At 48.6% G+C, this 26,700-nt stretch overlaps 1 protein-coding gene across 5 annotated transcripts in view; it reads right to left on the reverse strand.

Annotated features, from left to right (window-relative positions):
- MACROH2A1 (macroH2A.1 histone) overlaps nt 1-21,819 on the reverse strand; it is an 80,105-nt gene extending 58,286 nt beyond the window's left edge. For 4 of the 5 annotated variants that reach the window (XM_030869564.3, XM_030869563.3, XM_030869561.3 and 1 more), the window contains exons 1-2: nt 21,634-21,819; nt 11,392-11,596 (exon numbers count right to left, since the gene is read on the reverse strand). In XM_030869564.3, coding sequence (XP_030725424.1) covers nt 11,392-11,563 — 172 coding nt within the window. In that variant the 5' untranslated portion in view covers nt 11,564-11,596; nt 21,634-21,819. The remainder of the gene's footprint in view (nt 1-11,391; nt 11,597-21,633) is intronic. The other variant, XM_030869562.3, reaches the window with a different exon arrangement.
- Between the last annotated feature and the right edge of the window lie 4,881 nt (nt 21,820-26,700).

The following is a 26,700-nucleotide window of genomic DNA, read 5'->3' on the forward strand; positions in this document are numbered from 1 at the left end:
AAAGGAAGAGAGCAGGAGGGAGGGAAGGCGGAGGCAGGGTCAGAGCTGTAGGCTGGCTGAGCAGCCTGGCAAATCCGAGGAGTGTGTGTGTCATCCTCTTGGCAACCAGAACTGGAGGGGGTGGTGGGAAGAGGGAGAGAGAGAGAGGCTGACTGTGGTTAGTATCCTTTGGGTTTGTCTCCTTGCTAGGACTTATTTATAGTTCTGAGAAGTGGCTTTTTGCTCTCATGGTATTTTATTCTGGGTTGACTAAACAGAGAAGCCCTCAGGCAGGGAAAGAAGGTAAGAGGGCTATAAATATATTTTATTAGTTGCTGATATTTTAACAGGAAGATATTGAGAGAAGAGATATTTGTAGAATTCTTACCTACTTCCTCCTCCTCTCAGTAAGTAAGTAGTTCTTTTAAAGCCATTCTTGATGGTCATCCACGGGGGACCCAGGGGGACCTCAAGCACCTCTCCAGGGACGCTGCTACTTTAATCAGGTGGGCAGCTCCTGGCTTCCTCTGTTATTCGAGGTGCAGCTGGAGACCTCCTTTTCTGGCAGGAGTGAGAGATCAACTCTTGAAACACTCCCAGTGCCTTCCTATTTGCCACCAACAGTTGCCCTGCCACTTGCCTCTCCTCAAGCAGGTCTGGTCCACGACACCCTGGTGTTAATCCTAATTATGCATCATTAAAAAAATCCAGGGGTCTAGTTCAACTCTCATCCTTACCAATTTCCTGGCAGCATCTGACATTACCTACATTCCCCCCTCCAGAAATTCATCCTTCCTCTAACTAGTCTTCTTACCCTTCAACAAAAACCTATGTGCTGAGCAGCTGAGTACACAGTGATGAGGGAGGGGGAGGGAAGGCATAGTCCCAGCCTTGGGGGTCACTAATATGTCCTCAGGGATGTCTGACCCATCACAGACACTCAGTACAAATCTGCTGAAATCAACAGTGATTCTTCGGACCCCCAGCACCCAGCTCAGCACCTTGTACCTGGTCAGAGCTTGGTAACTCTTTCACAAATAGGTCATTACAGATGAATTACTAAACCAGTGAACAAGCACTGCAGCATTCAGGCGGTGATGCAGGATGGAAGTGCAGGGATGTTCTCCAAGGCACTGTCCTGGTTTTATGGATTAGAACAAATACTCAGGATCCATGGCAGGCCGTGTGAACTACAAAGCTGTCATCCCGGGGGAAAGCAGCCCCAGGATGGCCCAGGATCCAGGCAGGCCGTCCCTCTCAGTCTCAAATCAGGACTCAAGGTTGGCTGAGGGAACCAGCGACGTTGGGGCAGGTTAGAGGCAGATCAACCACCCTCAGATTTGGGCTCAAATATAAATGTCAGTCTCTGCATATCACATGCACCCATTACATTTACTATATTTATTTTGAAATGAAAAGGGAGAAGAGTATATTTAGAAACATATACAACATATATAAGAAACTGATAACACTGATTGTCTCTTGAGAGGAGAACTGGGTGTGTGAAAGACTAGGGAGAGAAATGCATGTCTCACTGTATGTCCTTTGGGAACATGAATTTTGTCATTGGTATGTATTACTTATTAAAGGAAACAATTACTTTGTGTAAAAATAAAAAGACAGGAAAGACCTACCAGATATGAGAAACATAAAGTATATAACTAGATAAACATACCAATGAAACAGAAAAGAAAGTCGAGAAGTAGCCCTAATTATATCTAGAAATTTCATGTATGGTAAAAGCAGCATCTCAGATCACCAGGGAAAAGACGGAATATCCAATTAATTGTGTTGAGACAGATGGGTAACCACCTGGAACAAAATTAAGTTGATCCCTCTCCCACGCTGTATATCAGGATAAATTCCAAATGGGTCAAAGTAAAAATGTAAAAAATTAAACCATAAAAATACTAAGCAAGAGCATGAGGGAATTCCTCTGTAGCCTTGGAGAGAGGTAGGCTTTCTGAACAATGACTGAAAATCCAGCGAAAACAGACTCATGAAGACTTCAGATAAACTGGGTAATCATTTCATTTATGTTAAGGCATCGCACTGTACACTTTAAATATATACAATTATATTTGTCAGTTATTCCTTAATAAAGCTGGGGAAAAATAATTATTCAGAAAAATATATGAGAACTGTGTATAATATATATTTAAAGAAAAATGTGAAAATGAAGAGAAAACAAGATATTATAAAGAATGACCAAGCAGATTCACAAAAGAACCAAACAACTTCCAGAGTAAAAAATATCAACTGAGATTAAAAATTCAGTGACTGAATTAAATAGCAGATAAGACACAGCTGAAGAGAGAATTAGTAAACTGGGAGATAGTTCTACAAGATAGACCAGAAGTAATTATCCAGAAAGTAATCTAGAGAGACAGAAATGAAAAATACGAATGAGATGAACAGATATGGAACTTAGATAAAACACTAATGAATGTTTAATTTGTGTTCCATAAGGAGAAAGAGACTAGAATAGAGACACTGAAGAAACAACAGCTAAAAACTTTATGGATGAGATAAAGACATGTTCAAAATCAGAGCCCGAGAAAGCTTACGACCAGAAGACCTCACTAAATGAAATTCTGAAGGACGTATAAAGTGAGCCCAGATGGAAGGTCTGAATGAAAGAGGCATGCACAGTCTGGGTCACACATTTTTCCTTGCCTAAATCCAGAATCAGTTTTGTAGTGCTTCGTGCCTTCCCATTGGCCCAAGCAAAAACAGAACTTCTGGTGGGAACTCAGCTATGCATATGCTGACCCCAATGACAGAAATGAAAGCTGCATATAGCCCTTCAAAGGGAAATCATGAAGCAACAATGAGAATCCTTAACCACTGAGGTTTCCTAGGCAACGTGGCTTATCTTCAAGAAAGCAGAGAGGTTTACAACAAATGGTGCTGGAACAACTGGACATCCACATGCAAAAAACTGAATCTAGACAAAGACCTAACACCCTCTGCAAAAATTAACACAAAATGGAGCAGAGACCTAAATGTAAAATCCAAAACTATAAAACTCCTAGAAGATAACACAGGAGGAAATTTAGATGACTTCAAGGTTTGGTGATGATTTTTTAGATACAACATCAACGGCACAATACATGAAAAAAAGAATTGAAACTTTTTTAAAATAAAAAACATTCTGCTCTTTGAAATACAGTGTTGAGAGAATATGAAGTCACAGAGCAGGAGAAAATATTTGCAAAAGAAAGCAATGAGACCTTTCCTTTCTCTGATCCAAGTGATGTGGTCCAACCCCCGGGGCTGGGAGTACAGGGGACATGGGGCCACTGTTTTGTGAAGGGGGCCCAGGCCACACTTAACACTCTCCTGGACAACCTCATGGCCTCTTTAGAAGAACTGAATGAAGGACCAGATAAAAGTTCAGTTTTTGAGCTCTGCAGCAGATTCAAGTGGCCTTGGGAGAAGCACGTCCTCAAGCCGTGCTGCCGCCTCCACACCTTGGATGGGGAAGTGAAGCACTGGGGAAACTCCACCCCTCAGTGGTTTCTATGTCTGGCCTCAGCCCCGAGGTCTGACTCACCTGGGTTTGCTAACAGGCTGGCCATCTTACAACAAGTCATCAGGGAAATGTCAAGGGAACACTGTGCTAAAAAGCTGCTTTTTTCCAGCGCCCCTTGAATGTTCATCCACCACGGAATCATCTATTCCTCCTGTGAGACTGAGGAGGACTGACAATGTAGCTCTCCCTTAATGACTTCATGATTTGCTTCGTATGATCATGTACAGTGATCATCAATAGCAGATATTAATAAAAACAAATAGACTAAAATCTAACTCCCTTTCATGCATGTACACATACACACAAAAGGCATTCAGTGCCAGCAGCTATCTCTGGGCAGTGGGATTATGAGCGAGTTTTCCCTTCTTAAATTTTCAAACATAAATTACTCACATAACTGGAAAAGGGAACATACATTTAAATATAGGCTGCCAGAACACTGGAGTTTCAACTTCTGTGTCTCCAATTTTTTTCTAGTCGCAACCCTCTAGCTCATTAAAATCTAGTCCTCCCTTTCAGCTGAAGGACTTTACAGAACAGTGAGTGCTGTGGGGTTCTGGGAGCCCCAGGGAAGCATGAAGTCACTGGCAAGAGTTAGCTGGGTCCTGGCCTGAAGTGTAAGTCTAAGGTAGGGTGGTCATGCAAACAAGCAAGAGACACAGGAATTCAGAGAGCCTCGGAGCATCACGGAGCCGGCCTGTCCTCTTCTCCCTGCCCTATTTTTAGCTGTGTGAGTACAGGACACAGTTGGCTGTTCCGGATAGAAAAGTGGTAAAGAGGCCAGGTAAGTGACAGAGACAACTGCAGGCTCCGCCTACCGTAATCTTCCAAGCTTATCGGATCCTTTCTTTCCCAGGCCAGAAATGCTAAGTGGATGGATGTTTGTTGAAATGAGTATCTGTGTAACAGGACACACTGCTGACAGAGGAGGCCTCTCCCTACTATACTTACAAGAGATGGGGGCAGGGATGGAGTGCAGACAATGACTAACACCAAAGGGATATGCAACATCTGACCTGAGTTATAGATTAGAAATCAAACAAGCTGAAATTTGGGATGAGGATGATCACTTTACTAGCCAAAACCAGAGAGCAAGATGTATTTTTAACAACCATCCCTTTTCCCCGGGGTTTTACTACAGGATGCAGTCAGGCACAAGGGCTAACTCATCCAGTCTGTAAAGCAGCCATAAGGGTGCCCTGGGTGAACCCTGTTCGTTCCCCAGGTCAGGAGCTGGCCCTGTAAACTTCCCCATGGTTAGCGAAGTACCCGCAGGCAGTTTCAGACTGGAGTGCCTGCTGTGAGCGATGCCAGGTGCCTGCTAGAAGAGTGTGGAGGTCCTGGTCACTGACGAGAAACAGGAGAGGGAAGACCGAGGTCTGAAACACAGGGCATGGTGAGGGACAGGGCATGGGGAAATGGAAAAGGAGTAGGGGGTTAAGAATATGCAAGTCTGGATATCTTCATCATTTTGTAGATTAGAGCCAAAAAAGACAGAAAAAATAATTCTAGCCACGGCCTTATCCTATAAGAGGTGGAAATATAATACTACAACAGTAGGTATTTAAACAGACCAGAGCTGGGGTATCCAAATCAGCAGAACTCTCATGGTGGTCCCCTGGGGGAGCGGGGGGGGGGTGTCTACACTTATTACAAAGTGTCAACATTCAGTCTTGAGAGCTGGCAGCCAGGGCTTCCCATCCTCCTTACTGTGGAGAAATCCTCTGAGAACAGATTTGATTTTTGCAAACAGGCTTACATCCTAGGAGGCAGGTTGGCACAATAAGCTGTGTGATCAGGCTATGTAACAGGGTTTCTGGACCAGAAAAAGAAAAAGATGTCATCAGGCGTTGGGTGAGTGCCTCCAAAGGCACTTCCCTCCAGGGTAAGTCCCATGGGCAGGGACTTTTGTCTGGCATATTAGTGACTGCCACAGCCCTGGAGAGTGGTCAATGCATGAGTGGCTCAGCTTAGCAGAATAACTGCACAGCTTTCCCAAGTCATAGCCTCCCTGTGTGAATGCTGAAGCACCTTCTAATGTGTTGGGCCCTGTATGGAGGAGGCACACCTAGGTCTCCTTATCTATTAGCCAAGCTCTGTGCCTCAATGTCATGAGCCAGACCAAAATGCATCCTTCATGGTGGCCTTCACCTTTGTTTCTTCAGTTGGCACTCTTCATTTCTCATGGGCCTAACCCATAAGTGTCCCCACACGGTATGGCGCAAGGTGTTTACAGGTGTTCCTTGAAAGGCTTTCTGATAAAAGTCTGGGATCCACTACATATCACAGTTCCCTCCCTTGGGGATTCATGGGACACCAGTATATTAAAGGCTCTGAAAAGTCCTGCAGTAAAGAGAGCAGCTTCTCGGTGGTACCCAAACTAAAATCAGTTCCTTTACTCAGGAACTCAACAAAGGTATTCACATATCCATCTCAAAAGACGGAGTGTGAATCTAGCCACCTCCTAATTTCACCCATAGAGCCTTATGTTTTGGTGGACTACCTCTTAAATTTCACCAAACACCTCGGTTCTGCTGAACACAGTCTGAGCAATGCTGACCCAGAGTGCTTTGCATCCATCGAATCATAGCATGGTTGCTTTTTGCTCTTCCACACACTTCTCATTCCCCCTGCTACCCCCACTGTAGGACTCCAGTGCTTCTAACTTGTCCCTTAGACCTGCCCTATTCCCCTACTGGTTTGTGGGCTTGTGTGTCCCTAACATCGATGGAAGTTCCACTAGGGCAAAAGCCATGTCACGTGTTCCTTATTTCCTGTCTCCTATACCTTCCAGCACAGAGCAGTGCTGTACTGAGCAGAGCGAAGAAACTCCAAAGAGGCTTTCTGAGCTGAACTAAATTCAAGTTCCCTTTAAATATCATTTAAGAAAAAAGTACCACAGTAGTATGGGGACCAAGATGATGCCTCAAAGAAACTACCTCTGTCTCCCCATGATAATACTTATTTTTATCCATCATTTATTGAGTGTTTGGTAGGAATGCTGGCTAAATTCTTAAGATGCAATATCAATCTTCAAAGCAACCCCAAGAGGTGGGGCTACTATCATCACCTACGCTGGAAGGTCAAGGGCCAAAGAGTTGAGAATGGACTGTCCTGGGGCACTGAGAAGACCAGCAAACAGCATCACATTCCTCAGGAGGAGCTCTGGGAAGAGTCAGAAGGGCTGCCAGGCACAGAGAGGTGTGCAGAAGGAGCTGTCTGGTCGCCAGACTCAAGCTTGTTCCAGATGTTGCCTTTTCCTTTTAAGTTCGGCAGATGATTGGGCTCTGCACCCAAGAGGAGAAACAGATGCCAGCTTCAAGTTTCACAGCAAGATGCAAGGCCACATCCTCCTCCCACATCCACCCCAGCCTTGAACAGACCCTAAGGATGAGTACTTACCCACGAAGTACTCCATGAGTGAGCATGGTCCCTCACCCCCGAAGACATGCTCTCCACAGGAGATCATCTATCTGGGCTCTGATGGCCCCTGGCCTGCCGGGCTGCTGCCTGTCCAGATGCTCTAATGTTGATCTGGCCTCAGCTCTGGCCTAACACAGGCCCAGGGCTGGGTATGCTCAGCTCCTAGCTAACCAGAAAACCCTTCAAGGTTTTCATGAGTGTGCCAGGAGCTCAGGACAGAAGTGGCCTTCAATACCAGACAAAAGAGTTTGGTTAACAGGGCACCTTGGTGTTGAGGGTGATTCAGGCTTGACGAGGGGTCAAATGGCAGCTTGAAATAAATCAGAGCAAGTAGGCCTGAAACAGCCAAGATATTCTACAGGTGCCTGATGAAAGGACACCACGCATGAGTGGGCAGTGACAGCCCCATCGCCATCCCTAAAGGAAGTGGGCAACCCTCAGTTACCTCAGCAGCCAGAGCAGGATTACTGGGGACCCCTCCCTCTGCTTTTATGCTACCAGTTAGCATTGGGGCACCTACACTGTGCAGGCACAGAAAAGCACTTCACGTGCATCCTCTCATTTCCACCTCATAATAACTCTATGACACAGTGACTGTAACCCCCATTTCACAGATAATAAAACTGCAGCTTGAGGATGTGAGTGACCTGCCTAAGACCACAGCGAAGAAATGGCAGCTCTGACACCAAGGTCCACACTCTTAACCACCTGCCTCTGCTGCCTCTACCCGATTCTACTGAACATCGTGGCACCCCAAGTGGTGCCCCTGGCTGGCCACCAAGGAGACGTCAGCTCCCTGCTCCAGAGCTACCTGTTCCTAGGTGGGCCCTGCAGCTAGCTCCGCAACTCCTGAGCATCCAGACCCCTCCTCATCTCTCCACCGGGGCCTTCTCACAGGAGGAGGCCTGGCCCAGCCATCTCAATAGAGCATTGTGTGGCAGGCACCCCATCACCATGCCTGCAATTGTGTAGGCCACCTGTAAGAGAAGAAAACAATCCCTCCATAGGGCCCTTCAGGTGACAACTGGACAAGCAGGGCAGCTCTGGTCAACTGGTTAACAAGCATCCTCCAGGAAATGTTTTCTGAAACCTACTCCCAGCACATGCAGTCCTACCTCATCACTGCCTTTTTCTTGCCTGTACCTGCCTCTGGACAAAGCTCTTTGGGCTGGGGGGAGGTCTTGTTCTGGCTTATATCTCAGCACCGGACACACCGTAGCTCTCAATGAGGACCTGCGGAATGGGTGGTACTTCCTTCAGATGCCTTGTGTTGGAGCATGATGTCTGGGCCACATCCTTGACTCGGCCCTAAGCTGCATGAGCGTTGCTCTCCTGGCTTCTCCCAGCTCTGGGAAGAGGCTGGCACCCAGTAGGTGCACTGTGCGCAGGTGAGTGGGTGGCAGAGCCCCTTTCCCAGCCCTCGCAGGGCTGGTTGGCACCGTCTCCTTCTCCAGGTCTCAGCTGATGTCTCCTCCTCAACGAAGCCCTCCTGGGCCACATCATCACCTGGGTCCCTCTGTCCTGTTTACAGCCTCCACAGCACTCAGCACAGTCAGTAACCATCTGGGTTGGTTGGTTCTGTCTCCCAGACTAGACTGTGAGAGCTCCACAGAGCAGAGACCATTTCTTCCCCAGTCATTCCTGTGCACTCATACAGAGCCTAGCACGGTCAGGCACACAGCAGGTGCTCAGTAAGTATGTGGAATGGGTGGGAAAGGGTCTTCAGTGAAACAAGAGCAAAGAGCGAGAGCGAGCTGGTCCACCTTTACTTCTCTCTCAGGGACCAAAACCAAAGTTCTGAGCAGGCAGATGCCCAGGACTTCCCAATATCCACGTGCTCCCACATCCCAGCCCGAGGGGCTCAGGGCAGATCACCGTCTAAGAGCAGTGAGGGTGGGTGTGCAGCACTGCCCTGATGGGTGGAATGGAGCACTGCTTCACTGGATGTGGCCCCAGAACTCAGCTCCTGTCCCATCAGGCAACCAGACACAAGTGACCACCAACAGTGATTGAGTATAGTGCTCAGGACGTCCCTCAAGGCCCATCACACAGACCAGGTACCCAGTCGGGGGCAGGCACTGGGCAGCAGTCACATAATGACTCAGCACTGCGTATAGGCAGAGGAAATGGCTCAGATTCAGCTAAAAGCTCTGCTGGAAGCACTTGGTAAAATTTAAAAATATATATTACTCTTTAATATACAGGGGTTAACATGGCTAACGCCAGAGTAAGGATTTGCCTTGAGCGACTTGGCCAGCTCTAGGGCTGGGCTGCCCTGTCCCACCCCTCTTTGGGACCACTACTGCACCTATGACAGCCAGAGACAGGCACAGTTGGTGGGGAGGGTGCAGGGTCTCAAGGTCCGTTCCCATGAGAACGGACCAGCTGACCTGGCCTTCATGAGCACTGCACTCAGTTTCAGAGCCAGCCAGGCATAGACGAGGAAGACGTACAGATTTTCTGTGCGGCACAGACAGTAGTTGCCTCAGACATGATGGGGCAGTGGTATCCCCCCACCCACGCCCTGCTAACTGAAAAGAGGAAGCTTGACAGAAGAAATGAACCTGCTATTGTACTTGACCTAATGAAGGTGTCTATGAACACCCCAGTGTCACTCCAGTGCCGGGGGCATCATAGCATCCGGGAACCAGGAAACACCAGCTGGCTGGGTTTGCACATCATGTCAGCTTTCCCATTATACTCAAACAAAGCCCCTCTCGTAGCAGCCTGGAGTTGGTGAAGCAGGGACTGCTGTCTCCATTTGATTTGTAAGGAAATTGGGGTCCAGAGAGGTTAAGTGACTCTCTCTGGGTCACACAGCATGTAAACTGCCGGGCCAGACCTTAAAAATGTTCTCCGAGTCCTATCTAGTGACGTCTTCCCTGGTCTCCCTGGCTGACTGCCTGTGTTATACATGGTTTTCCTGGATGTGACACATAAATTCTGGGCTCTGTTTCCTCATCCACATAGTGAGAAGAATTAGGCCTACTTCATGCTACCAGCCATGCCACCTACGAGTCTCTGACAAGCAGAGGGTCCAAGTTCCAAATATGTGCAAAGGCCTCACAACTATAACCCCAATTACTTTTTTCGCCTAGACTCTTTTAACAGAACACAAAAAAACTCTATAACCCTCATGGCTGTGTTCTCTGTGGGGGAAACCTTGGTGTTGTCTTATTGAGAGGCCTGGGATAGCAGGAAGTGACCCAGCTCTTCTACTGCCTAACCACTTCCGTTTGGAAGAGGCGCCCTGTCTTGTTGAGTCTCTCCTTTCTGGCTCTAGGGAGGCAGCTGCCCCTGCCTGCCACCTACCCTGATGGTGTATGGAAGCAAAAAGTGGTAAAAGCATTACAAAAGGAGAGCAGGATGTGCATTCCTTCTCAAGTACTTCCTAGTTATATGTGACCCTAGGCAAATTTTTTTATGCCCAGAGGTTGGTTTTCTCCTTACTAAAAATGGGGGGTGGTATCCCTGCCCAGCTGGCCTCCCACAGTTTCCATGGAGCCACCAATAACATTATATCTGGGAAAAGGACCAAGGACGCCCCTGAAGGGATGGCTGATTCCAAGACTAGGGCAGGGGAAGGTCAGGGGGAGATGAGACTATCTCATTATGTTGCAAAGCAAGGAAATGTACAGAAACGGATGGAGAGGGGGCAGAAGGACACAAAAACCAGCTTGAAGGTCAAATTTGAGACAATGTGACCATCATAACGAGTAATGACATGATAGTGTATAACACACTAAATTTTAAAAATCCGTGAACCAACATTGATAGAACAAAAAATAAAAAGCAGGGAAGGGCAGAAGGAAACCTTTTCTTAACAGAAGAATGCCGACTAACAAATGTAGGAAAAATAACAGAAATAGAAAAATCACTATTTTATAACCGTCATAGTGATAACAGATCCACGTAAGATCATCAAGGAATGCTAAAGCCAATGGGTGACAGATTGTGATCCAGAATGTGCAGAAATGCACAGATACCACCTTGATCGAATGACTAAAGCAAAGATCACTAATGACAGGACAAACCCACAGCAGGTACCTTCTGACACAATGCCAGAGAAGGACTCAACATCCCTTACGGAATTCTCCTACCAAAACATTTAACCTAAATCCAAGCCTTAGGCCAACCCAGATTAAAGGACATCCTGCAAAACAACTGGACTGGGCTCTCCAGAAACGTCCAAGTGCGTGTGCGCGCGCACACACGCGCGCGCGCGCGCGCGCGCGCACACACACACACACACACACATATATACACAGGGTGGAGGGAGATAAAGCAAGTGGGGCAACATGTTAGCAACTGTTGAATCTAGGTAAAAATGTTCACTGTACTGTTCTCGTAACTTTTCTGTAGGTTTGAAAAATTTCAAAATAAAAGAAATGAACAAGGTCCTCCTACCAATCCTTGGAAAGCTGTGGTGTCTGCAGTGACTTGGGCACACTCACCTGTCAGGTACTCCAGGACGGCGGCCATGTACACAGGCGCGCCCACTCCGATCCTGTACTTGGGGTGGCCTTTCTTGATGTACCGCAGCATCCGGCCCACAGGGAAGATGACTCCTGCCTTGGCGGACCGGGAGGTTTTGGTGGACTTCTTCTTCCCACCCCGGCTGGACATGGCGGTGGCCCTGGAGATGGATCAGTAAACACACTGTGGAGGCAAGAGACACATGGGTCAGGATTACTGGGGACAGGGCATCTCCCCTTTCCCCATGCCTCTGGCCCCTGGAAGAAATGGGTCGTGCCAGCAGATGCCACTGCCTGCAGCCGCTGAGCCCCACAAGCCCAGTTTCTGCATTCTGCCGGTGCGCTTCAGCCCTGGAAAAGAGAACGGCTTCGCTTTTCCCGTTTTATACCATGACATCAATTTTATCGGCCACTTCCATATAAACGTTACTCTGACAATGACTGCTCTTAAGTGCCTCGCCTTTATGCCACATGATGTAAAAGAAAATGGGATTTCTTGGCTACAATCTATACGCTTGTTTAATAATTGTATTTTCATACACTTGAGACCAGGGCTGATAAATTTGCTGAAGCCTTCATAAAAGAAAAGAAAACTATGTCACCTGCCCCTAGAATGAAGATGTAAGGCATATACCTAGGTTCTCTGATGAAAGCAGTACCTCTACCTTAAGGTCCTTTATTGTGAGAGGCAAGAACAGCTCACAGGAGTTCAGTGGGCAGCCAGCACCTTCAACTACTTCTGCAGCACTGCTTCCTGCCACCCCTGCCCAGGCTGATGTCCCAGGCTGCCCCTGGAGTTAAGAGGCCCTCTGAGCACTTGCAGACTGCTAGACAGGCCTGTCCTTAGAGAAGAGGGAGGAGAGTTCTTCCTTCCTTGGCCCCCACCCCCCCCAACCAAAATGCCCCTCAGTCCGAAGGATCCCCCCTCTTCAACACCTACTGTGGAGTCCCCTCTTTTCCACCCCGACTGTGCCTGGATCCAGGTCACCACTATCTTAACCAAACGATCACAAACATCTCCTGAAAAGGTCTTCTCACCACAGGCCACACTCTAATCTACCTGCCCTCCACTGGCTGGGCTATCTCCGTACACACAAACCTGAATACGCCATGGCCCAGGTCTTAAAGCTTTCCCTGCTGCCACAATTCCCAAGATAAAATCAGGACCCCTGGACTGTCACGAAACGCCCTAGAAATCTAGGCCTGGCACCCGCATCTAGTTTTACCTGTGCTTCCTTAGGTCTAAACGCAAACACAGGTAGTGTCCCCAAATTCCCTCCTCCACCGTGGCTGTGCCTGTTAGCCAGGACCTCCTTTACCCTTCATGCTTCTTTTCTGCCCTCTGCCAACCCCTCCCTGAGTGCTCCATCCTCTGGGCTCCTATGTGCTTCACACCACAGCACTGACGTGCACACGGCCCCGCCCCACCCCGCCGTCTCTCCCATCACACTGCAAGGTCTCAGACGGCTGCCCCCAACTGTATACCTAGTGTAGCACCACACAGTAAGGTCACAAATGTTCACTAAGAGCATTCAAGTCATTCATGCATTCACTTCAGGAATTATGCTGGGGAATGGAGACAGCAGTGCACGAGACTGATGTGGTTCCTGTTCTCCCAGAGCTGGTGGGGAAGAGAAACAATAAATAACCCGACAATCATTTAAATGGTAACTGTGAAAGGCCAGTGCAGGGTGCTGGGAGAGGGGCTATGCAGAGCCCTCAGCCTGTTCTGGGGCGTCAGACATGCCTTCCCTCGAAGTCACTGATGCTCAGACCACTGAATAAAATGGGCAGGTCTCTCATCTTCTCGTAAACTGAGGTCAGGCTCCACGGTGTGTGGGCCCCGCCAGCTGCCACAGCCCATATCTCTATGACCATGGAAGCCACAAAGTTAGGAGTCCCTGTTACTCTGACACCCGACCCTACATTCAAGATATGCATGGTCTATACCTAACATCAGTATGACCCCCAAGATCATCTCAGATCACATGCCTGACAGAGAGATGGCCAAAACAGTAGAGAGCAGAATTCCTGGACACTCTGGGGCAGCTGTGCTGACTGGCTCACCAGAATTAAGGGGGCTCAAGGCCTCTGTAATGAGAACCCTGTATCTCACCCTGTCAAGGGGGGCACCAAGTCTTAACTGCTCACTGAGCGCTAAAGAGAGTCCCAGAAGGGTCTGGTTTTTCTGAAACAATTAGTTGGCTCCATTTCTTCTGTAATGAGCTCTATTTTAAAACATTCCCTGCAAACAGGTGCCCATGCTCACTCTGAGCAGGAAATGGTATGTGTACACGTGTGTGCATGTGTGTTCGCAGGGAAAAGCTGTAACTGGGCTCCTAGCAGTCTTCTGCTTTAATGCAAATGTGTTTCACAGACCAACCCCATTCCTTTGGCCTAACAGCTTTTACATCTGAATGCTTCCCCCCTTCCAGAAGGAGAAGCCTGTTCTTATTGGAGCACAGACTCCAGCTCTGTCTACAGGCGGACCTGTCTGGGTATGTTTGGGGCTGCCTTTGTGGGAATGGGACAATCTCCTGTCCCAGAGAGGAGCCACTACCATTGAGGGATCTGATGGGTCCTAGACACGCTTATTCTTCAAAAGTAATGCTCCTGGGGTTTCCCTCTGACTTGAGTCAAGAGTCTTAGTCGACATGCTGGTGACTCCCAGGTCCCTAACCCAGTGCACACCTGTTTGCTGAGCCCCAGAGCTCTGTTCTAACTGCCTGCGGCAGGGTCCACTTGTTAAGTCACACAGGCAGGTGAACTCCTGGGTTTCTCAGCCCCAGCAGTGGCAAAACCATGCATCAAGCTGCCAGGCGGGAGTCACCCTGTCCCTGTTTCTCTGCCCACCACCACAGCTCCCAGTCATTAGTGAGGTTCCACGGAGGCTTCCCTAACTTCTCAAGCCTCTTCCCTTCTCTTCGCCCTCCCTGCCTTGGTTCAGCTCCCACTATTTCTCACCTGTTCTCCCCAGCACCAGTCTCTCTCCATGGACACCAGAGGATCTCTGCCCACTTTGCTGGTTCCCCATCACCCTGAGCCAGCCACAAACAGCATCCTTCAACTACTTCTGCAGCACTGCTTCCTGCCACCCCTGCCCAGGCTGATGTCCCAGGCTGCCCCTGAATTCCTGACCTGTGAAGCTGTGTCCAGAATGTTTTTATACACGCTGCTTCCCCTGCCTGAAACACCCTTTGTCCTCTTGCCAACCTGCTGAACTGATGCTCACACAACCCCTCTCCTCGGTCCTGACCATGGAATTGCTCACTGCTCTGTGTTCCCACAGAACATACCCCGGCACATATCTGTGTGCCTGCCTCCCCAGCTCGACTCAACCTGGAGCTACTCCATGCCAGGTGCTGTAGTCAACTCATCTGTAGCTCCCCAGGTCCCAGGAAAGATCTTAAACATCACTGCCACTCTGCTGATAGAAGAACATCTTCACGTCTTATTTGGAGTCAGGCTCCTCTCTGATAGAGCAGCCGAGTTTTCATCCCCTCCCCAAGGGGCCTGTCCTGAAGGGATTCTGTTCCTCTCCCCTCCTCATGTGCTTCCTGCACTTCTAACTATAAATCCCCAAGCTGCAGGCACAGCTCTGAAAGAATTCTGACTGAGCCATGCAGCCTCATGACATCCAGTAACTGTGGTGGTTTTTAAAACGTCATTTGGAAACTGATGTGCAATCTCCAGATCAACCAATCTACGAACACGCTGGGTCCGTCCTGCTCTCCAGAGGTCTATGGGATGCGGGGCAGCTGTGGCCAGGCACCAACATGGGGGGAGAGAGTGGCTGTGACAGAAGTGGCTGTTGAGCACTGTGGTTAATAACTCGAATTCCAAAGTCAGACTGACCTGATTCAAGTCACAGCCCCACCACTGAAAGCCTATGCGTCCTAGGTTAGCTGCTGAAACAAATAAGCGCCCCCAGCTTACTTCTCACTTGTGAAAAGTCCAAAGTGGCTTCCATGACTGGCTGGTGCTTCTCTGCAGGATGATTTGTGGATCCAGACTCCTCCCACCCTTCAATGCACAATTCAGGGTTTACTACTGGAGGGAAAGGGCCATGGAGGACAACACATGGGGGCTTTCAGAGGCCAGGCCTGGAAGTGGGGCACATCACCCCTGACTGTGATCCACCGACTAGAATGTGGTCACGTGGCCACACCTAATTGCAAGAGATTGGGAAATGGCCTCCAGCTATGTGCTCGAAGAAAAGAGGAAACAGCCAGTCTCTGTAACCTGACAAACCAACTTGAAAGCTGACCCTGAAACCAGGGTCTGAGCGACCAGTCAAAGCCTACTTTGACCCATGTCCTGTGTCTAGCCTTTTCTGAGAGACGGACAGTCCTACGTCATGGAGCAAGTGGCTTCTTCTGCATTCACCTTCTCTTTGGGGCACTGAGCTTGCCCACAGGAGAAACAGCAATAATACCTTATCGAACTAACAAAGCTGTGTCCTTCCTTCCTGGACTCGTCCACCAGGGGGGCACCCTGTTAGCAAACCAGAAGCCCTCAGCCCTGTAGAGGGCCCCACAGGCTTTGAAAACAGTGATAGGTCTTCAGGCAACCCTGGCATCTGTTCGTTACTGAACATTAGCTTGGCGGTCTTTTTGACTGTTATCAGGCCAGGAAACGAAAATTCTGTGGTTGGTCCTGAAGGGATCTCTGTGGTCTTTATCTCTGCAACTCCTCCAACAATCAATCATTCACAATAGACATGAACCGTGTTTGCAGAAACCCAAAGTTCACACAGAGACACACTGGTGGAGGGGGCTGTAGAGGGAAGAGCCAGGCTTGAGTGAGAAGAAGGTCTTTGATGACAAGCCCCCCAGCGATCGAGATGAGACCGCGACAATGTGATCTGTCCTCAAAGCACAGGACAAAGGAGAAGACTGGCTGTGAGGATTCCATGAATAGAATGGACACGAAAACAAGGAGGAGGGGCAACAGAGTTCAGGAGGGGAAACGGCCACCCTACCATACCGTTCTATTCCTCACCAACAGGGCACCCTTACTGGTTCCTAAGTGCGCTGCAAACCACCTTCATTCCCACTTCCACCCTTCGGCACATGCCACTTGCTCAGTCTGGAACTCTCTCTCCAGCCCTCAGTCTGGGGCAATCCTACCTAGTGGTCCCAACATGTCCTCTGGCGATGGAGACCCATTCCTGCAGTGGCTGTGCCATGTGGCCCCCAGTCCCAGTCTAGTGTGGAGCAGCCCCACGCCCAGACTCTAGCTTTACACGCAAGGTCCTGCTGACCTCCAGCTCATCTCTCCCTGTTTCCAGCAAAGGGCTCCACCAGGCTGAATCGCTCTCAGTTTCCTCAGTAGACACTCCTGCGGTGGCCCCTGAGCCCAGCGAAAAATCCCTTATAATGCACCTCAGCCACCACGGAAATATGTTCAACTGCTTTTGTCAGTCTTATATAAAGTGCTTGGCAAGTGCAGTTTCCAGCCCCTCCCTCCAACATGATTGCCACTCCGGATCCAACTTACATAAACATTCTAAAGCCAACTATCCCACTCTTAGCACGTGTTACACTGTATCACCACTGCCTATTTCCTTGTCTGTCTTGACCGCATGCACCAGGCTGCTCTGCTCACCACTGTATCTCTAAGAACCTACCACCCAGCCACGTTCCTGAGAGGCCCTCAAATGCTGGCTGGGTTGGGACTGATTAGTTACAGTGGATGGGGTTCTCCTGACCAAAATGAGGGCAGCATTTCCAAAGGCCACAGGACTCAGAGATGTGGCAAGTGAGACACCAGTCCGGGACCTTCTTTGGGACCATTCGTGTGGGAGCCCAGACCCTCAAAATTCAGGGAGCTTGTGGAGCTACCTTGGGGATTCCCAGGAAGGGAACACTGCAATTTCCCCGATGGCTGAGGCTGGAGCCTGCAGAGGCCTTCTGACTCCCTGACCATCCTATGGCTCCAGCAGTCTCTCTTCTTGCCATAAGATGGGCACCGTAACACAGACCAGAGGAAAGTACTGACCTTCCTCATATCTGTAAGACACTGACCTCTGTAAAAGATGCAGCATAGAAAACTTAAATAATCAGGACGCTCACAAAACCATTGGAATGGTCAATGGTGAAGTCTTTTATTTTCTAAGCAATGAATGTGTGCATATTGATCTTGAGCAAAATATTGATTAGAACGGCTGGGGGGCTGCGAGTCAGACAGCCCTATCTCCAGCACCTGAGGATGGAGCAATCTGAGCTATCAGCGCTCAAGTCGCTGTTACAGAGCGAGGACTGCCCCATCCATTCCCTGCAGCTGGATAAATGCCCACGTGTCCACATGCATTTGTCACCTTCCCATCAACTCCAATCACAAAGGCAAACCTGAGACACTTAATTCTGAAGCGCAGGACACTAATCCTGTTTACTGCATTCTCTTCCGTTTACTTCTATCGTACCAAATGATTAACGGTGTTGTTGCTGTCATGTCCCCAGAGGCATGTGGATATACTACATAACTATCACTCACAGAGCAGGGGTTCACAAGCTGCACTCTGATTGGCTCAGAACAGAGACTTGGTCTGGTACTCTGGCCAATCAGGAAAAACATCTCTCTCCATTCATAAAACACTACACCATAAAATGAGGCGGATGAGTAAAGAACTTACAGTCCACCCTCAGTGAACCAAGGGACTGCAAACAAGGAGAGAAGGATAAATTGAGACAGTAAGTAAACCCTAAACCACACATTTTGTTCCAGCAGATACTACTCTCCTCATGTGTTAGGTTTTTAATGGCGGGAAAAAAACAAAAGCTGAACACAAGTGTTACTCACTACAAGCAGGTACAGTTAGCAGGAAGCTAGTCTGGAATTAAAATCTCACCTCTGCAAACCCACTCCATGATGTGCTTCCTGAGTGACACTAAAGGAACCAGCACTATTCTTCAACAACAGTAAGGCACTGTCTGCCTGCTTCATAAGGACATTTTCCTTCAAACCTCCTCTCCCTTTTAAAGGTTGTGCGAAACTCAGAGAGTATCACTCCAATGGAAGGCCCTCAGAGGAAAATGTGAGCTTCAGTAGGGCAAGACCCTGGTGAGGCTTGGCATCTAGAAGCTATTCAATATTTGCTGAACTGATGAAGCATTCCCAATAAAGGACATCTGACCACATCTTCCTCCTACTCAGAGCCTTCAAAGGCTTGTGACTGCTCTTAGGAAGAAGTTTAAATCCTTCCGTGTGTTTCTGATCAGGATCCTCTGTGATCTGGTCTGTTTGGCCCTCTGGCTTCACCTGACTCCCCTCTAGAATCCAGCCATCCTGAGCACTCTGGCAGTTCCCCCATACGACCTCTGTTCTCATTGTTCTCAGACTCTGCACATGTGGGGCAGGTCTCAAACGCTTGTCCCCACCTGCCCTCCTTTGCCCAGCCAACTCTTACTTGGCCTTTCCGTGCCTGGTAAGGGCTTGCTCCTGAATAGGCTACTGTCTGGGAGCTGCTATGGGATCTACTGTGGCCTCCTGTACTGACCCTGCAATGGCTGCTTGCCTGCCTTCTCCTCCTCATATCAGTTTCCCAAGGATAAGAATTGGGCATCTCTTTTTTTTTTCTTCTTTACTAGATTACCAGTTTATTAAACTTGGAACAGCCTGATGGAAGAGATACATAGGGCAAGGTCTGGGGAAGGGCATGGCGCGTCCATGCCCTCTCCAAGTGTGCCACTCTCTCCAAACCTCCACTTGTTCACCAACCTGGATGTTCTCTGAACCCTGTCCTTTGGAGGTTTTATGGAGGCTTCATTACATAGGAGGCACGACTGACCAAATTACTGGCCACTGGTGACTGATTCAACCTCCAGCCCCCTCCCCTCCTGGGAGGTGGGGGGACATGGCAATACTGGACATTTCTTGATCAGGTTCTGTCCCTAGTGCCTGACCCTCAAGAAAATGATTCTCAAGAAATATTTACCGAAAGCTGCAAGACACTGATCTGGAAGGCCTGATCCAAGTTAACAAGCTATACAACTCTTTGGAATGAAGAGCTGACGCACTTGGGCTCACTCATAAGAGCTGGGGTGGGGCCCAATGTATTTCTAAACCTACAGAACTTGGGAAGGACCCATAAGACAGGTATGGGCCCCACTGAGCCCTGCCCCTTCCTAGTCCATGTGCCAAGAATGGGGCTCTGAAAAAGCTGACATAAACCCAAAGGCACACTCAAATGAGAGCTAGAGGCTGCTGAAATTCTGATGAACACCACATATAGATTCTTGTTGGGTTTTGTCAGGTTGGGTTTTCAGTTTATGCTTCTGTTTATTTAAATAAAGCTCCTTTAAATGGCTTGGGGCAGCATTAACTCTGAAGCTATTAAAGGCAGGTCTGAGAATACATGTATGTAGTCCAAGTCTCTCTTGGAAGGAAGGGATGAGGGATCTTCCAGAGATCTGCTGCCTGGAGGACCAGAAGAAATGTTAGATTGAGACGTACCCCTCCCTGACCCTGGCCCATTTGGTATAGACCAAGCCAGTGACTTATAGTTGTGTAGAGTGTCATGTGTGATGTTCCAGACAACTCTTAACGTTTAATAAAATGTGAGCCATTCCTTCCTCATTCTAAAGGCCCTCCCTGCCTCAGACAATTTTCACATACTTTAACCCCTTCCCTCCTACTAAACGCCTTTATCTAGGGATCAGCATTAACAATGGTAAGAGATCAAAACAATAACAAAGTGGAAAGATTTCCCACTCTCCTCCTAAAACTAGAGTAAAGAAAAATTTAAAGTCTTGAGGATTTAAAAAAAGAAAGAAAGAAAAACAGGTTGAAAAACACAGTTATCCTCATCGGGTAGTCTCTTGTACAAGACTGAGATGCTACTGCCCAGCTTTGGTTAGTTGTGTACAATGGGTATTAATTCCAGTTGCAGGCATAAGGTGTCCATTTCAGAGCTAATAACTCCTCTGAAAGCAGACTAGTAACCGAAACGTGGCCATGGATTCCATCTAATTCACAACTAGAGTCTCCCACTCAAACCTAAAACTGTTCAAAATTCCCTGAGTCCCTAGAGCAGGAAGTCTTGTAACAAAGCACTTTCCCCCCTCTTTAATGATAAAACCTCAAACCACAAGGGTAGAAGAGAGAAGCTAGCAGAAGTGCCCCTCTAACTGTCTATTCTTATATGCTGTTTCTTGGATCATTAAAGTCTTACAAGGACTTCGTGGTAATTTTAATTATTGAATTTAAGGCTTGTCTCAGCTGTTTGTATCAATACATAAGTCTCTTACTTTCAAACTCAGGAATATTTTTCTCTAACATCTTGTCTAAAAGAAACTTCCAAGCAATCTACTGACAAGATCCTTGAGTGATCTGTGATCTCTGCAGGAGTGGAGGTGGGGCGCGCCATTCCGCACACCTGTTGTCAGGTGGCATGGCCAACAGCATCCTGCACACTCACCTCCTCACTCCACCCCACCCCCAGCGAGTCTCTTCCCTCCCGGCCTTCTCCACCCGAGGAACCTAGAGCCTTCCAGCCTTCCGGAGTTACCTTTAAAAAAAACCTCCCAACCACAAAGCAAACAAAAGGCCGGTCAGAAGACGAGTGAAAGCTGCGGGGGTTCCCGTGGCCCCTCTCCAGGCAGTCCCTGAACAAACCCCTCCCCGCCCCTGCCTGGTTGCAGTCCCGCAAGTATCCCCCAACCCCCCACCCCACCCTCACAGCAGATACCAGCCAGACGCCTACACCACGGCCACCTGGGGCTCGGGCCCCACTTATTGTGCCGGGGCCGGCAACTCGCCGGCAGACGGGCGCCTCACCAAGTACAACTCCGCGCACAACAGCTCCCGGGCGTCCAGGCCCAGGCCGATCGGCCAGCTCCCCGCCGCCTCCCGCAGCCTCGAGTCCAGCCCGCCCGCCCCGGGAAGGGTCGCCGGGGAACGGGCCAGGGCTGTCTCCTGCCCACAAAAGCGCCCAGGCGCAGGCAGGAGGACGCGGTTCTAAGAGAAGTTGGCTTCCGGGTTTGCTTTTTGAACAAAACCAGAGGGACTCCCGCGCGGCCGGGGCAGGGCCTGGGAGGGCGCCGTGCATGCGCGAGGCCCCGGCGTGGGCCGCGCTGAGGCCGGCGGCCCGAGCGCGGCCGTGCGCCGCCCGGTACACGCCAGGCCCGGAGGCTCCCAGGCACCCTCGGCCGGAAGAGCGAGGCGGCCGGACCCGGGCGGCGGGGACGGGGCGCGCGGCGAGGGGGCCCGTGCGGCACTTACGGGGCGGCTTGGCGGCGGCGGCGGCAGCAGCAAGGTGTCTGGCCTGTGCCCTCTCGGCCGCTCGCGCCTTTTCTTCTCCGCGCTCCTGGCTGGCCCGCCCGCCTCCTCGCTTCCCGCCCGCGCGCCCCGCGCTCGCCCCCTCCGCCCGGCTCCGCTGCTGAGTGAACTGGAACCACTAGCCGCGGCCCCGGGATTCCCACAATGCACAGCGCGCCGCTCGTCACATCCCATCCCGTCCCCGCGCGTCCGGCCACCCCTCCCGCTCCACCCGGGCGCCCCGGCCTTGACCCTAAGCCCGCGGCTGCGCGCGCGGGGGACCCTCCGCGCTGTATTGCCTGGACGTCGGTGGGTCAGTCCCCTGGCCGCATCGCGGTCCTGGCTCTGGCCCTCAGCCCTCGGTCAGCTCGCCAGGACACCGAACGCTGGGTCCCGCCCGAGCCGGGGACTCGCCCTGAGCTAAGTCCTGGGAAAGGGTCGGGACCCCGGCAGAGGCACTTCTCCAGCGCGCGTCCCAGCCTGTGCGTCTCGAGTGACACTTACTGAGCGCCTACTGAGGGGGGCTTTTGCTGCCCATCCCTAGAAGCCTTCCCATTAACGCAGGGAGGGAGGCACGACTGCTGTTACCAGCAAGCACTTTTCCCTCCCCAACCAATGCAAACCTCCCGCGAACTTCAGAACCTCCCGCTGTCTTTAGACACAAGCCCCCATCAAACCTGGTCTTCCCCACGACCATCTACTGCGCACCCCTGGGGTTCTTCATAGTGACCCCTAGAAGTCTGGATTGCTCTGTTGCATGGAAGGCGTTTACTTCGATTCAGCAAATGTTCACTCTTGGACCCAAGTTGAGATTTACTAATATAAACAGTGATTCTTTATCATCACACACTTTTTTTTTTTAACTGCAGACAAGCAGAAAGAGGGGCCGATGCAAAACTTATCTTGTATTCCTAAATTGGTTTTTGGCCTGAAGGCGTTAGTGACCCATCCCAAGGACTTAAATAGGGACCTTTCCTCTCCTTCTCTCCTCTCCCTCCACCAAAGTGTGGAGGGGGAAGCCACCTCGGCACCCAGCTGTGGACCAACTTTAGATAACAATACTTACCCTCCGCAGAGTTGTTCTGTGGCTGCTGGAGTTGGTGACGGGAGGTTATGAGTCACTGAAGACCCCTCCCTTCCCTCGGGCTGCCCCTGTAGCAGCTGTTGGTAACCTCCTCCCCTCACCATGATGCTTTACACTAGGCTTTAAAAGTTTAAAGAGCAGTGTCCAATACATGCCATTCACATATCCATTAATTCAATTAACTACTGTGGTCATACTTTGTGCCATGCACCAATTTGGGTGATGAAGATGAAGCAGTGAACAGAACAGGCAAAAATCCCTGACCTCCTGAAGTTTGCCGTGTAGTAGGGAAAGAAAGGTTATAGGCAAAAGAGATGATGTGCCAGATGGTGTAAATGCTATAGAGGAAAATAAAGCTGTAATAGGGAAGAAATTTTGTATCCTACTACAAGTTAATCACTAAAAGGGTGTTTCCTATAAGCTTAAATTACATATAATGGCCCATCTCTGCGAACTCTGCCTCCCAGGTAATGAGCATGAAGCTAAAATACCTTTGGTTAGCTCACAGGAACCATCCTTACCAGGCCCACCTGTGAATGACTGCAGGGAGGAAGAAATTAACACATCCCCTCCAGAGGCTGACCAGAACCAGCAAATGTTTGGCTTTACTCCTTCCCCTTTTAGTATAAAAGAAGCCTGAATTCTGACTCAGGCAAGATGGTTTTTTGGGGCACAAGTCCACTATCTTCTTGGCTTGCTGGCTTTCTGAATAAAGTCATTATTCCTTGGCCCAACAACTCGTCTCTTGATTTATTGGCCTGTCGTGCGGCAAGGAGTACGAGCTTGGGCTCAGTAACAAAGCAAGGAAGGGGGATAGGAGGTATGAGTTGGGGTGCAGTTTCAAACTTTAGAGAAGGCCTCCCTGAGAAGGTGACATTTAAGCAAAGACGTGAATGAATTGAGGGAGCAAGCCAAGTGGATATCTGGGGGAAGAGTATTCCAAGCAGCAGGAGGGCAAATGCAAAGACCCTGAGGCAGAAGAGTCTCTGAAATCATCAAGGTATAGTGAGTGTGTTCTTACCATTAAAAAAGATAACGTTTGACATGATAGAGGTGTTAACTAGCGCTAAGGTGGTAGTCATATGGCAATATATAAATATATCAAATCAACAGGTTGTACACCTTAAACTCACACAATGTTATATGTCAATAATATCTCAATTTTTAAGAAAGGAAGAGTGAGTGTGAGGCTGAAGTGGAATGAGTGAAGGGGAAAATTACAGGAGGTGAAACTGGAGAAATGATAGTTCTTTGGGTCCAAAAACAAAAGCATTAAGGATGTGTGAGGACTCCCCCAGGGAAGCTGCAGAGAGGTGTCTGGAAAGGGACAGAGATCACCCGCCCACCCCAGTTGCTCTGTCCTTCCCCGCTCTTTAGGGTGGTCCCTCAGTTCTGCAGGGGCCAGCCACCAGGTGAGGCTTCTGTAGGCCACAGCAAGTAGGGAGGATGCCAGACTTCAATAATTCACTCAACAAATACTTGCTGAGCACCTGCTGTGGACCAGGCTCCTTCCAGGAGAAAACCCCTCTAGGTGCGTTGCCACACTGCCCAGACTCTGGTCCGAAACATAAGCAGTACTCCTAGAAACTTAACAAGAGAGAGCAGCTGGGCTGTAGGGAAGGCCAGGCATGTGTGGAGAGGAGGAGATGCCTGCAGCCTGCTGGTGTCTGGCTGTTTACAGACCTGAGGCTTCCTCTTCCCCAGGTCCTTAGTGATGGCTAAGACCAGACACAGAGCATGATTGTCTAAGAGATCCCAATCTGCAACCCTAGGGCGCCAAGAAGTAATTCACTCACCTCCACCCCAGCTTTGGTTTCTGACTAAATTGATTTCCCTGGTGACATGGAAGTGGGTCATGCCTACAAGGCTGTTTTTTCTTTCCATCTTATTGCACACTCACTATGTGTCAAATCACATGTATCATTTTCATTTCACATCAGCCCTAGCAGGCACACTATTTCTGGGACATCTCTATCCCCAGTTTACAGATGAAGACACTATAGATTCGGAAAGCTAAGAAATATGCTGGAGATCACAGAGCAGGTAGGCTGGCGCTGGAGTTCAAATCCAAGTTCATCTGGGACCTGAGTTCTCATGGCTCAGTCCTGAAGAGAGCCCTTCTAGGGGCTTGGTTTCCTCTGCGCCCAGCATCTATCCTCGGCATCCTCCCCGGCCATTCAGAATGGGTCTTTTTGTCCCCACTGAGTCATGCACTGTTGTCCTTGGGTTAGAGTCTATACCCCTCCAAGAGCTGGTCTTAGTGCCATCCCCCCTCACACTCCCCACCCCCCCGCCACAGTGTGCCATGCTCATAGAACTCAGTAGGAATATTGTCCCTGGGAGCAGTTCAAGATGCCCTCTCTCCAAAAGGCTCCACCACCCTTTCTCTTCCCCTCTAACTTGTGTGCTCTGTTCTTCCACTTCAGTGACATGCATTCTCCCCTAATCTGGCTCAGAGGGTTCCACCAGCTTTTTTTTTTCTCCAATTGCAAAATAAATGCATGCTTACTATGTAAAACTTGGAAAATAAAAATGCTCAAAAAAAAAATCACCCTAAGTATACCACTGGGAGAGAACCACTGATTCCCTTTCAGCCCTTGTATCCATATCTACCTAATAGTAAATGTATTTGGGTTCCTATTGTATTTAGGGCTTGTCACCTGCTTTTTAAACTTAATGGTCCTTTATGAACATTTAACCAGGTATTCTACAACAGCAGTTCTCCAAACTATTTGAATTCAAAACGCCTTTATCTTAAATTATTGAGGACTGCAAAGAGCTCTTGTTTATGTGGGGTATATCTGTCAGTATTTGTTCTATTAGAAATTAAAACAGAAAGATCTTAAATACCAATTTATTCATTTTTTAAATGTTAATATGTAAACAAGTTACACATTAATATAAATAATGTATTTGTATAAAAAATAACTATATTCTCCAAACAAACAAAATTTAGTGAGAAGAGTGTCATTGCCTTGCAACTTTGCACATTTCTTTAATGTCTGGTTTAACAGAAGATAGCTAGATTCTCATGTCTCCTGTATTTGGTCGTTGCTGTCTATTGTTTTAAGTATAAAAAAATCCAGCCTACATTAAAAAAAAAAAACAGATATGTGTTTGGGAAAAGATAGAAGATTTTAATATCCTTTTCAGATAATTTTGGATGTTCTTCTTTGATACCATACCAAAACCCAAAAAGTAGTAGTTTCTTAAAGGTTAATAGCAATGTAGAATCTGAAACCAATGGATACATTTTTGAATTTGGTAACATAAAAATCCATTAATGTACTTTTTTATTATTTTGAATGGATTTATTAATCTATCTTATTTGGGGGGGAATGAGCAGAATTCTTAAATTTTATTTTACATTTAAAAAGTCTGCATTAGGACAGGAATAAAGACGCAGATGTAGAGAATGGACTTACACGGGGAGGGGGAAGGGTAAGCTGGGACGAAGTGAGAGGGTAGCATTTACATATATACACTACCAAATGTAAAATAGATAGCTAGTGGGAAGCAGCTGCATAGCACAGGGAGATCAGCTCGGTGCTTTGTGACCACCTAGAGGAGTGGGATAGGGAGGGGATATGGGGATCTATGTATACATATAGCTGATTCTCTTTGTTATACAGCAGAAACTAACAAACATTGTAAAGCAATTATACGCCAATAAAGATGTTAAAAAATAAATAAAATAAAAAATAAATTAAAAGTCTGCATTAAAAAAAAAACACCATAAATCAAGTCCAAGGAGAAATGATAAGCTAGGAAAACATGATTTGTAACTCACACCAAAGGCAAAGGGCTGATTTCCTTAATAGTCTCTTATTTTTTTATCCATTATTTTGATGGACCTTTAAGCCATGCACGATTTGGTGTCATCACTCATTGGTCATTTGGAAAACAGTGGTTCACTGAGTTATACAGATCTCCCAGTCTTCCAAATG

Source organism: Globicephala melas, chromosome 3 (genome assembly GCF_963455315.2).
Source record: "Globicephala melas chromosome 3, mGloMel1.2, whole genome shotgun sequence".
NCBI classification, from domain to species: Eukaryota; Metazoa; Chordata; class Mammalia; order Artiodactyla; family Delphinidae; genus Globicephala; species Globicephala melas.